Here is a 13,915-nt window from a genome sequence, read left to right on the forward strand (position 1 = left end):
ATACATATGCAACCTCTATATTCCCATCAAGTTAGTAGTGTTACTATCACCCACATCTGAGGAAAAGGAACTTCAGAAGACCAAAAACTTTTCTGTATCAGATGAGAGTATAGAGAAAAAATTTGAGTCAATCTTAGACCAAAGTAAATATGTGCTGTAATCCACTGTGCTAACTAGCTTCATTGAGTAAACAATAAAGGTACTTTCTTTCCCCTTAGAATTCTGAGCTGCATGTTAAAAATCTGGGAAATGTTAGCCTACTCTTACCTAAATTTTCTTAGATGGCATTTTTCAAACAAATGTTAGGATTCTATAGGTTGTTCTGCATGGGCTCTTTACCTGTGATTTACTGAAACAGCTGGCTTATGAGGAAGCAAGCAGAAGATTGGAATAGAATGACATGGCCTTTAAAGAGAAGAAATAGTCACACAATGGCAAGCACAGACTGGTGGGACATGCTACATCTTCCCTTTCCTCTTAAAAACATTGTGCTTTATGTGATTTCCTTCACCACAAATAAGTCCTATCCTAACATAATAAATAAATAAATAAATAAATAAATAATACTTACAACCAAAGAGCTTACTACCTGTTCTCCAAGTAATAGAAACTGTGAATATTGAAAGATTGGACAGATAGCTTTCCTTAAATGTTTCACCATTACGATTTAGAGCAGGTTCTGAAAACAGGTTTGTCACAGGTAACCACTGCCATTTTTCAGTTTATGGTGTTTTCTTAGAGTCTTAAAGTCAGCAACTAATGGTGTTAGAGAGCTCCTGGGTTATTATCTTACATTGGCCTGCTTTGTGTATTTGTATTAATTTCACACCTATCAGGGCATTAGAGTTTATGAATGTCAATTTAGAGACATGTCCCTCATGAGATCCCATCATCAAAGAAGAGTGTAAGGTGTTTGCTTACTAGTAAACAAAGGCTAAATAAATATTATTTTAATTAAAATAACTGATAATATATTTTTATATATAATTGATTTATATTTATAACATATTTCCCTTTAATGTGCATAAAATCATGTTACATTTTTCTAATTTTTTTCTTTCTCTAGTAAATCTAACCAATTAGATTTTGATCTTTATGTTCTAAATTTTATTATGTGATCCTGTCCAGTTACTGCCTTTAATGGAATCTCTGTGTACAGTATAATTCTGGTGAAACATTTAAGTAAATAACTAACATGAATTCTAAAAATTAATATGGGGGCTGGGGAGATGGCTCAGTGGAATAAGCACTTCCCTGGCAAGCTCAAGGGCATGAGTTCAATCCCCAGTTCTGAAAAAAAAATTTAAAAATAAATAAATAAAAATTAATACGAAGGCTAGTAATTATTTCACTAAAGAAATTGTGGAGAGGAAAATTATTTGGCACAATTCATATTGTCTTAGGAGTCCCCCAAACCACCTACATATTTCTTGATCCACTTAAAGGACATTCAGGACAGAGGACAATAGTACCAATGGCTGAGCTGCCTTACAGGAAATGCAAAGAAGGCACAGGCAGCAGCAGGAGGGGTCCAAGCACGGGGTTCTGACGTTCTCATCCTGCAAGCCTGAGAACTATACACTGTGAGCACTGATTTCTCCAAAGATGGAAATCAAGGCCTATCTCATGCTGCTTTCCAAGAAAGCCAACAAGAGATAGTGCTCAAGGTTCTGAATGAAGTCTAGGCAAATAGTATCTTCTGCTCACAACTTCCAATAGACGAAAGAAGAAAAGGAGGTGATCGCCATAGGTCAGTCTTGGCACAGCAAACTACTTTTATCAACTAGACAATTCCTCAGGTCAGTGTGTAAAATTTTATAGAAGCTGAGTTCTTATATACTATCTTCCAACCTTAGTAATAGATTCTTCTGAAAAATAGCAGATGCAGTCTTATTATGTTGATACTTTGCTGAAATATTACTCCCTAGAATCAATCATGATAAAGAAAATAAGCTGTGAAAGAAGATTCCCAAAGAAGTCCTGCAGCATGAGCTACCATGTACCTAGAATCTTGGTCTATTGAAATCCTGGTCTATTTAGAATCCTGGTCTATCCTTCCAGTTTTGCAGGGAATTCTTACAAAGAAGGAAAAGTTACAATGGGCCTTCCTAGGTGAGCATGGTAGAGCACAACTAGAATCCTACCTACAGGAGGCTGGGCAGGAGGATTGTAAGTTTGAGGCTGGCCCAGGCAACTTAGCAAAACCTTGCCTCGGAATAAAATCTAAAAATGGCTACAGATGTAGCTCAATAGTAGACTGCTTGCCTAGCACGTGCAAGACCCTGGGTTCAATTCCTAGGACACCAAAAGAAAGAGAAGGTAGAAGAGAAGGAGAAGGAGGAGGAGAAGTGCAACCAACCACACTAAAATTCTTACTTTTATTATTGTTCACATCAAAGATTAGCAAAATCCACTAATAATACATTTTCCCTTATTGTTGTTTCTGTCTTCTTAAAGACTCCTATTAGCATGTGATTCATCTAAGAGTTGCCAATTTCCCAAAATACATTCAAGAAAAATGGATATATTAAGAGTCTTAGATACTATATTCCCTAGATAATCTGCAGTTGGATTATTTGAAAGTGAATTATCAGATGGAAAAAAGAGAAGGAATGAAATCTATTTTCTTTTCAAAAAAGAAAGTCAAAAATAGTCAAACTCTTATGAGTAAGCTCAAGGAAATTCCACTATGAGGAAATAGCTAGGTTAGAAAATTTCCCCCAGGAAGGAGAAGCTAGATGAATGCAGAGGAAATGAAAGCAAAGTCTATCTTAAAAGCAAACTGGATCTTAAAAGCAAATTGTATCTTGATATTTGTGCTGAAAGCTCTTGTGAAGAGGACTCTTATGGGTTGGTGTTTAGGTAGAAATACAGAACAGAGAGGTTGTTCTGTGTTTTTCTTACTGTTATTCTACAAGAAGTCTACAAGGATGTTTCCTGTATGCTCCATTTGCCAGACAAATGTTCCTCCTGTCTGTAAAGATCACTCACCAGACAAAGTCAAATAGGTTTTTCACATTCATTGGATATAGTTTTGAGTCATTCCTTTCTATCTTTGTAATTGTAACACAAGGAATACCAGTGGACAGTACAAAGATCCCTGCCTTTCTGGAACAAGAAACAAAGGAATCACAATAGAAAAACAGGAAAGGGGGCTGGAGAGATGGCTCAGTGGTCTAAAGCACCTACTTGGAACAAGCTTGGCAAAGCACAGGGACCGCGGTTCAATCCCCCAGCACCACATGCCAGCCAGCCGCGCCCCCTGGTGGGCTGAGCTGGCCACACACACACACAATAAATGTTAAAATTTAAAAAAAAAAAGAAAAACAGGAAAAAAAAAACCTACTGTAGTAGTTAAGAAGCATCAAGTGTTGAGAAGAAAACAAAGCAGGGAGAGTGTGAGAGATGTTGGAGACAGAATGTCATTAATTTAAACAGGGAGGGAGGCAGCCTGCTTGAACAAAAACTTTGCAAAAGAACTAAGGGAATTAGATGTGAAGCTATCCAAAGGAGAACTGTTAAAGGCAGAGAGCACAGATAGAACAAAGGCTTAAAATGTTCAAGGACAGGGAAGAAGTGGCAGGGACTCAAGCAGAGAGATCAAGTGAAGCAGCAGGAGGGAAATAGCTCCTGTAGGGAGCTGTGAGTCCTGACAGAGACTGTGGCTCTTTTCCTAAGTGAAAAAGAGAAGCCATGAAAAAGCTTGCACAGAAGAGCTAGTTATTTATTTATTTTTACAAATATCACCTTCACAGTTATGCTGAGAATAGACAGGGAGTGGACAAATGTTAAAGCAGGACTGGGGTGTATCTCAGCAGTGCAGCACCTACCTAGTACCAAAAAAAAAAAAAAAAAGAAAGAAAGAAAAAGAAAAAAGCCTGTCTATAGTCTGTAGTTGTGTTATAATGGATCACAAATGTCAAAGCAAAGCACCCAGTTCGACAGATATTGCAGAAATGCAGACAAGATACGGAGTTGGCTCTAGCCAGGAGGGTACAAGGTGACGAGAAATGTTCACATACTGGTTATATTTTGAGAGTAAAGAAAATAGAATCTGGATTTGGGTGTGAAAGGAAAAAAGAAAGGAAAGGAAAGATCAATCATGACTCCAAGTATTTTGCCCAAAACAGCTATAAGGATGACTACTTCCTTCAGTGGAATCACAGACAAACAAGTTTGGCTCTGAGGGAGCTAGAGGTCATGGACATGTTGAGTTTGAGGTGTCTCTTAAAATCCAATTGGAAATGTTGAGGACACAGTTCGGCACAAAAAGAAAGAGCTTCAGTGAGACTTTTGTGGTAACAAACAAACAAGCAAACACCACATTGATGTGAAAGGCCTAGGAAATTCTTTAAAGTCAAGAGAATGTTAAGATGATCAAGGAGTATAGAACCAGAAAGCCAGACGGCATGGCCTGGGTCATTCCAGCTATAGGAGAACGGGGAAGAGAAACTAGTAAGAAAGGAAAGTCAGTAAATCAGGTGCCCTGGGAGCCAACAGGAGAAGTCACTGTTCAGAGGCCAGAAGCTGCCAAAGGCTAAAAAAGTGGGGAGGGAGGGGCTCAGGGCCAACACACTCCCAGAAGGAGCAGGACCTAACCTGGCTGAAGCAGCTTTGACAGAAGACAGAAGGAGAAGAATTGGAGGGAGCTAGCAAACACACCCTTGTAAGGTGAAAAGCAAAGCAAAGAAGTGATAGAGAAATAGGATCAGGATAATTTTATAGCAGTGTTTAGATGGGAAAGATCCAGTAGAGAGGAAAAATGATCATTGTGGAAAAGAAAAAATTCCTGAGACCAAGAATCGCAGCACTTTCAGTATGGGAAGGGATTGGCTTCCCCAAAAGCTAATGACTGCTAAGGCTGAGTCCTTCTTCAGATATACAGTGGGATTTCTACCTGAGATCAGGGAGGAATTTCAGAGGTAGGTGGGCCTTGCCACCTGCAGCCTGTTCTGTCTATTTCCAAGCTGTTCCCAGAAGTATCTTGTCATTATATCATGCAGGGCGAATGTCTTAAAAGCATAAAAGATTGAAGGCAGGTAAGAATCGAAATCATAAATAATTGTGAGAATTAAGTCACTGGGGCCAAAGTGACAGGCAATGTAAATTGTATTGTTTCCCCACCTAGTGGTCAGAATAAGTTTGTGACACTTTCTGCTCTTTGACTCAGACATTTGCAGCACTGAGATGGAACAAAGGGCTATGCTTATCGTCATTAATGTTCAAATCAATATTTCAGGTGTAGCAACACATTTCTTGGTTCCATTTTTTAAAATGAATTCTAATTCTAAGAGAATAATCTTTATAAAAACAGCCATTGGTTGAGTGTTTGGGCACCTGAAAAAAAATTACATGGTTATTAAGAGTAATGAGACAGGAAAAGCAAGATAATAAGAAATAATAAATGAAGGCAAGTGACTAATGTTAGCAAAGACAAGCGTGAACAGTTTTTCTCAAGACATTCATAGTTTAAGGGTTTGTCTTGGTAAGAATTTACCATGATAGGGCGGGTAAGATAGCTCAACGATCTAAAGTGCCTGCTTAAGCAAGCTTAGGTAAGCGCAGTGTATGCAGTTTGATCTCCGGCACCATATGCGGGGCCAGCCCCATCCCCAGGGTGGCTGCCAAAAAAAAAAAAAAAAAGGAACTTACTATTATAACTTTTAAATTGATTAGACATGCTTAAAATGATCCTAGGGACATTCAGGATCAGTTGTCCATTGCCAGTTCAGCTTACCTAACTACATTTGAGAGTCTTTGGTTTAAGCAAGACACAGTCTTTAAATTTCATAGGAATTAAGTATAGGAAGACACTATATACACCAGATGGGGGGAAAAAAAGCCACCGCATATCTTTCATCATAAAGGTAGGTATAGGATAGGTATGTGTCACTAAGGATTTCCCTTTAAAAATAAAAACTCTGATAATTTAAAAGCAAAATTCATGAGCAGCAAATAAGGCATGAAAATCAATGTTATTATATCTTTAATTGTCAGACAATAGAGCCCAATAGCTTTATATAAATGACCATCTTAATATAAAATTGTTATAATTTCACTTTCCCTGTGTAATTTTGTGTGCTATAACAATAAAAACAAAGAAGTGGTTTCCTAAGGAGACTTACTATCACAATGATGAGCTTCTTTTTCTGCTCCTTTACCCCGCCCTTGCCTCAGTTGCTACATCTTTGGTTATGCCTAGTGTCATTTTCTCTTAGTCTCTCTGGAGATTTTCTTAAAGCCTAGAGAACTTTAAACAGTTAGCAACAATTTTTTCTGAGTTTATTCAATATATTGGCACCTGTTTCTTCTCCCTACTTTTCCCTTCTTACTGTCATTGCTATTGTGACTCATTTCATATTTATTTTAACCTTATATATAATAAATTCAGACTTTTATACAATGCACTATAATTTACATGCTGTCATGCTGGATCTATGAATGAATGTACACAAGCAAGCATTGCCTGTGGACAATAAATGCTTTTCATAAATGCATAGATACACATCGATTGGTGCACTATGGAAATGCCCTCCATTTACAAATATTTGTCATTTATCCAGGTGTCTTAAGAAGTAAACTTTAAGAGGGCTATAAATTTTATTACATAGAATATCAATGTATCTCGATATCTAAAGTATTTATGTCTTCTAATTAGTATTAATTAAGGTTAATAATGCAAAGGTCTTATTTAAGTACTTGTATTTACATTATTTATTTGCTATTCTACTTACACATCATTAACTATATCCAGGAGAATCTTTGATGAATAATTAGACAACACAAACAGAACCAACCAAATTTTTCAAGTCAATAGTTCTGTTATTAAATTTAGCTGATTAAATTCTCTTAGATATTCTATACTGTCTATGTAAGTATAATATTTTGAATTTCATCTCCAGCATTTCAAACACCAGATAGACAAATTTAATGACCTCACTAAGCGAAACCCTCTCATGATTCATAAATCTATCAAATTAAACAATGCTCAATTCTCTTAAATATTAACAGATTTATAATTGGATCCTTCTTATTTTTAAGAAGTATATTTATTATTAAAATATCTTAAGCATATAAAAGATAGGAGCAATAATACCAGAAATCCTTAAGTTGCCTTTACCAACTTCAGCAATTATAAACATATGCTCAATCACAATAGTCCCTCTTCTTATATTACTCTGAAACTAATATCAAATATCATAGTTTCATTCATAACTATGTCAGTAGTTATTTCTCAAAAACAGACTTCATATGTTAATATAAAATATCAAATCAGTGTTGAAATTTCCAGTTGTATATGACAGTATGCGTGTGTATGAATTTCGCTTAAACATGAAACCAAAGTCTATGGACATCTTTGTTCGATTATAATTCTCTTTAAGCTGTTTACCTTTTATCTTTTTTCTTTCAATTTAAAGAAGTTAAGTTAGTCTTTTCTCACTGCTTCTCTATGGTAACTTTACTGTTCTTCTCTGTATTGTGTTTCCTATAGATTTAGTAGATGCATGTGGATGTGATAGATCAAATTTTGTTCTTTTTTGCTATTATCTAGTTTCATTTGGGGTTTCTGGTAAGATTCATTGTCTTACTTTCCTCGGAGGTGTGACATAGTACTCCAATAAACAAATTAAAAGAGGAAAGGTGTATTTTAGTTCAGTTTGTAAAGGGTTTAGTCTGTAGTTGCCTGGCTCCAAGGTACAACACGAAGGCAGGGAAGACTCACTGAATTACACAATGTTCTGACATGACCAGTTTAATAAATTAATTCAATGTTTCTTTACATTTAACCTAAAGAGAAAGCTTAAGTTTCAACTTTCAATTTCTTTAAAAAATGAGTTTGTTCAGCAAACTAACCACCTACTTAGGCAAGCACAGGGGCCGGGGTTCAATCCCCAGCACTACATGCTTTGCTGGCCCTGCCCCCAGGTACACTGAGCCAGTCACCAAGACTGGGCATGGTAGCACATGGCTGTAATTCCAGCAACTGGGGAGGCTGAGACAGGAGGATCACTACGAATTTAAGCTGCGTAGTGAAACCCTATACCAAATACATTTAAAAAAAGTTTGTTGGAGTCACAGTTGATCATTATAGTTATATGTTTGCCATCTCAAGTAAAGACAGACAGATATATCCATCTCAATTCTTTGTAACCCATACTACAAAAATAGGCATAGGAGGAATTAGTTGTTCTGGTGATCAGCAACATAGTACAGTAACTATAATCTCTAGTATTCTTTATTATAGTTCAAAATACCTAGAAGAGTCCAAAGGCTCACAACACATAGAAATAACTGTTTTTGAGTACTAGAAATATTAAATTATTTTGATTTGAACATTATATTGTATATGTACATCAAATTATCATATTATGTTCCATAATTATATACAAACATTTTGTGTCAAAAAATTACTCACTGATGAACAAATAAATTAATCGCCAAAGGCCACATATTATATGATTTTATGTTTTAGAAAATGTCCTCAAAAGGCAAATACTCAGCGACAGCATGACAATTAATGGTTGCCAGAAGTGGGGGAAGTAGGGTTGGGAAGTGACTTCTTAATGGGTATGGAGTTTCCATTGGAGGTGATGAAAATATTTTGGAACTAGATGTTGGTAACAGTTGGACAACAATAATTATGCTGTATGTCACTGAGTTATGCTCTTTAAAATAGCTACAATGATAAATCTATTAAGTAAAATTAGACAAAAACAAAGACCTGTTAGATTTGAATTATGGCCAGAAGAACAAGACAGGTTCATGAAAGTGTTGAAATGCACCTCTCAGGGAGAAAGACAAGCAGATATCAAGTCATCTTTTTCTTATACAATTTCACACCCTGTCTTTATATCCCTACATTTCCAAAAGAAGAAAAATAGTATCTGTGAAAAAAGAAAAAGTGTCCTAAACCATATATGTACCCAGTGAGCTCTTTTTACAAAAAGATCAAAGTGATAAGAAGGTATTTCCAGAACACACTCTTCAAATGGACAGAATTCGTTTTTCAACAAGGGTCCAACACTCTTTCCTAGTTTTAAAGGCAGTTTGTGTAATGATTCTGAGATTCATATGATTACATTTTTGTGATAGAAAGATCATGTTAGCAAATTTTGCAGAAAGGACTGCTGTCAGGATGAGGAAGAGGGAGGGAGAGAGAGAGACAGAGATATATATATAGAGAGAGGAAAACAAGCAGGCCTTGGCTGCAAGTTTTAACAAGGAAGTTACCAACATTAAAATAACATGGGAATGCATGAAATCATTCAGAAACAACTATTGAGTGAGGTAAGAAAAGAAAGCCAAGACCAGAACACAAAGGTAAAGACATATCATCACCAAGAGAGGAAGTTAAAGGAAAATAAACTCACAAAGGAAATTGTGGGCTAGTAGCCAGAGAGACAAGATGTTAGGAGATGTTTCGTGTAGAAACAAAGGAGGCTGTAAAAGGGTGAAAAATCAAACAATGTCGAGGGCTACAAAGCAATGAACTAAGAGGTGGGCTGAGAGGTGTCTGGTGGATTTGGCAACTACAATTTTTAGGAGCAGTTTTATGAAGACAAACAGTAGTTAGTGAAGAAAGGACCAGGAGGAGCGGAAAGAGCAAACATGAACACACTGTTCTTCTCAGCTGCAGAAAGGAGGATCATCTTGTAATGACAGCAATTCAGAAAAGCAGCAACTGTTTGCCTGGTATAGAGGACAGTAAACTGAGCTGAGAGAGAAAAAAAAATGAGGTATTTAGGAGCAAGGCCAGAAGCAAGAAGAACAATAGAAATAACAGGATAGTACAATTTAAGAAAACATTCTGAAGGACCCAAATTACTGAGAATTCAGATGTAATTCAGAAGACAAATGGAAAGAACTTGGCAGAGAGAAAATAAGGATAACTATGGCTTCAGATAAATTTATGGGCTAGCATAAGAAAATACATTTTCTTAAAGAAATTCATATCCAATTACGGCTGTTTTATTGAAATTGAAAACAACAGGGTAATCGATATATAGGGGAAAGGACAGGGACAGAAGATTTGAGGAAAGTGGCGAAAGTTTTGAATAGGTATTGAGGCAGAGAAAGGTAAGTAGGAAAAGAGCAATAGAGACCACAGCATAATGAGGGTGGAGTAGAAATTACCAATAATTTTTAATGTCCAAAGTCTGTAAAATTGAAGGGCCTGGCCAGATAGCTCAGCAGACTAAAGCTCCTGCTTACAGAGCACAGTGGCCAGGGTTTGATCCCCAGCATGCTGTGCTGGTCCAGTCCCTGGGGTACACTGAGATGGCAATTGAGACTGGGCATGGTGACACAACCCTGTAATCCCAACACTTGGGAGGCTGAAAACAGGAGGATCACTGTGAGTCCAATCTGTGTAGTGAGACCCTATAGTCCCTGTACTAAATACATTTTTATAAAAGGTCAGTAAAATTGGTGATTATCTTAGCTAAATTAGTTAATATGAATAAGATTAGAAAACATACGTGGTTACATAAGTCATTAAGAACTTCTGGGATCCAAGCATTGTAAGAACAGTTGGCGTTAAGTGGTTGAGAACAAAGCACCTTGGAATCCGAGCCACTAAGTGATGGAAGTGAAGGCAGATGGAAAACATCTGCAGAAGAATGAGGAGTGGGGGACGGAGCAAACTCCACTTGGTGTGTTTGCCATAGGACCACTCAAATGCCTTTACAATCTGGGACTGCACAATCCAGTTACTGTAAATTTAATGGCAACCATATGACTCCCTTGAAGCCATGAATTCATTCTACACATCCACTGTGAGCTCACAGGGCTGTGCACTAGCTTCTCAAGTCTCCATTTTTTTTGCTACGTTGGCAGGACAAATATAGGGCTGAAGCCAATTCTACATGTGAAGTTGGAAATCTTAGCAAATATCAAAGAGAAAAAAATAATTCAAACGATCACCTTTTTCCCTTCTGGATTGTAAAGTGGGCATTAACTTGCTCTAATTTTGCATTTTCCTCGTTCTTATTTTTAGAAGCAATATAAATGAAGAAAGTCAGGATGGCATCATGCACGCTGAAGGTAAGGGGCAAAAACATTTTATTTGTGACCTTAATCACAGAAAGGAATGAGTATAAAAGTTTAACCTATTTGTGGTTACTCATAAACTTTGTTCTCATAAGCCAATGTCCCTGCCTTACATAAAGAAATAAAATGTACCTTATTTGTCACCTTTTGTATTTTATGAACATCAGTAAAATGATTTTATGATTCAATTGTAAGTATCAAAAGTGCCATAGTGGGGCTGGGGAGATGGCTCAGTGGAATAAGTGCTTCCCTGGCAAGCACGAGGGCCTGAGTTCAATCCCCGGTTCTGCCAAAAAAAAAAAAAAAAGTGCCATAGTAAGTATCTTAGATATACATTCTAATTTGTACTTAGGTATCTTTGATAAAGCATTAGTTCTATTAACTTATTAACTGTTTAAAATATTGTCATTATATCCAATAATCATGTGTTGAAGTTCTTAATTACAGTATATTTTTTAATCCATAGGTACTGGAATTCTAGAGGAGGTCAGTTTTTTAAGTTTTTCTTCTCATATGATACTGCTATATTTAAAATACTTAAAAATTAATGTGATTCACTTCCTATGGGCATGAGCCAAACATAAAATTTTAATGAGTAATGATGGTATTTTTCCATTTGTAATCTTATTTCATCTACAATGCTTCAGACATTACACACCAGTCAGCACACTGACTCATAGGAATGTTGTAGTGCTGATCATAAACTCATGTCTGCCTTGTGTCATTTGAGTGATACAAGAGAGAAAACTAAATATTTTTGTACTTGATTCCTTCATCTGTTTCCTAGGACAAAAAACTAATTTTTTACACAATCAAAAATGACTTATACTTAAATTACATAAATTCAAAAATATTTGTTTTATAAATATTTATTAATGAAGGCTGTATATGTTGCCTTTTCAATAACAGAAATTAATCTTTGTCTATGTTTTCCTTCGCAGGAGCAAGAGAGTGAAGGAGAAACGTATGAAGACATGTATGAATTATGTTCTTTTTTACCATAATAATTTTTTTCTAAATTGAATATAGCATTTGGTTAAGGAGGAGCATGAGTACACACCACTGTTATGCCGGGAAAGCTTTACCTGTTCAAATGACTAGCATGAAAGAATAACCTCTGTTTGCATACAAAGGACTAAAGGTTCTTTACTTCTCTAAGGATCTAGAGTACTCTGCTAACGAACTGTTGTGTGTGAGGCCCAAGACCTACGCACTACTAGAGAGACCACAGGCAGGAATCTAGACATAGAAATTTGTATGTCTTTTTTTCAGTGTACTGTGGAGAAAATGGATTCCTATATTTGTACTGCCTTCTGCACTCAAGCAAAGGAAAGGCTCTGGGAAGTAGCTTAAAACAACACTCAAACTTCCAGTTTGCTGAAAAGATTTTAAAAACTATCTACCAAAAATATCTCCAAAATGGATTTTTAGGTGGCCTAAGATATTTCTTGACATGTGAATGAAAGTAGAGATGAACATTTCTACTGAAATCTACCTGATTTAAAATCAAATTTTGAAATCCCATGTCTTGATTTTCTCTACCCAATTTTTATTCAAGCCATTCTGACCAAAATTACTTAACCAAGGTTAGCCTGTGTGACTGTAAGCACACACTTGTTGTGCCCAGGAGGAGAAAGAAATTAATAATTGTATTTACAGCAGCACACAAGGACAAACCTTTCTGACTGGGTGTTGCACTTGGTGGTCCAAGGTGTAAAGGCCAGGAGAGCCCTTGCAGAGAGCCCTCATCTTCGTTCCTCTTAATGAAGGAGGCTTTAAAAATGATCTTACATACCCAGGATGGTCTTACCCTCCTGTAAACTTCAGAGGCCGTGTTTGGTGATGGTTGCCACTTCTGTGGTGGCTGTCAGCCCTGCAGGTACAGAAACGACCTCAGTATTTGTATTTACAGAGAAGCCTCCAAAGAGCGAGACAAGAAACGGGAAAAGGAAGAAAAGAAGAGATTAGAGCTAGAAAGAAAGGAACAGAAAGAAAAAGAGAAGAAAGAACAAGAGCTAAAGAAAAAATTTAAAGTAAGCACTTCCTGCCTGATAGGTGAAACCCCAACATCTTTTTGCGCCTTTCTCTGGAGAGGCGTGCTGGTCTTGAAAACTTGTGTAGATGGGGAATTAATTACAGTTTTCAAAACAGGATCTATCTTCCTAACAGTATTTTTGTTGTCCAATATACTACCTTATGCCTGCACTAAAAATTGTAATATGATAAAATCCCGATAAAATATAATTTAGAGGCTTGTTTTCAGTGAGTATCCAGGGAATTTTATGTTCACCGAGTCAATGAATAGTCCATTACTCAAAACTCAGCTTGATTCTCATTTTCACATGATTCTTATTGGCATATTTAGTCTGTGAGTTTAAGACAACACACAGGACCACACACACATAAGTGCCCTCTTGGCATGTGGTGCCAGGGAAACCAGCGGCCCTTAGATGAACCAGATTTGTCTCAGGCTAACATTTCTTTGAACTAGTCTGGTTGCTGGTGTCTAAAACTGACTCCCATGTTTACTTTTATTTCAAGCCTATGTATACGTTTACTTCCAGTAACTATTGTTTTAAGTCCCACTTTGTCTACTGGGACTTCTGATCTTCGTATTTTCTGCTCTCTGCCTGAGTTCTGTTAGTACTATCACTCAGCAATGCGGGCACAGGCTGTATCCTCATGGTTTCAGCGTCATAGCCCATCTGGTGCACGTCTGGCATCTCCAATATATTCTGAGTGATTATCTGCATTACAAAGCTGTTCTTCACTTTAAAAGAATTGATATAATTTTTAAAAGATATATTGCTCAAAAAAAAAGATATTGCTCTAGAGCATTTAATACATAGTTTTACTTCAATTTAAA

The 13,915-nt window shown here is 36.6% G+C and overlaps 1 protein-coding gene across 1 annotated transcript in view; it reads left to right on the top strand.

The window, feature by feature from the left end:
* Window positions 1-13,915, top strand: part of Fyb1 (FYN binding protein 1) — a 154,053-nt gene that overhangs the window by 125,557 nt on the left and 14,581 nt on the right. Inside the window, exons 4-7 of the mRNA XM_023712691.1 lie at window positions 10,997-11,043; window positions 11,516-11,535; window positions 11,991-12,025; window positions 12,962-13,082. Of these exons, the coding sequence (XP_023568459.1) occupies window positions 10,997-11,043; window positions 11,516-11,535; window positions 11,991-12,025; window positions 12,962-13,082 (223 nt within the window). The remainder of the gene's footprint in view (window positions 1-10,996; window positions 11,044-11,515; window positions 11,536-11,990; window positions 12,026-12,961; window positions 13,083-13,915) is intronic.

Source organism: Octodon degus, unplaced genomic scaffold, assembly GCF_000260255.1.
Source record: "Octodon degus isolate 3935 unplaced genomic scaffold, OctDeg1.0 scaffold00002, whole genome shotgun sequence".
NCBI lineage: Eukaryota > Metazoa > Chordata > Mammalia > Rodentia > Octodontidae > Octodon > Octodon degus.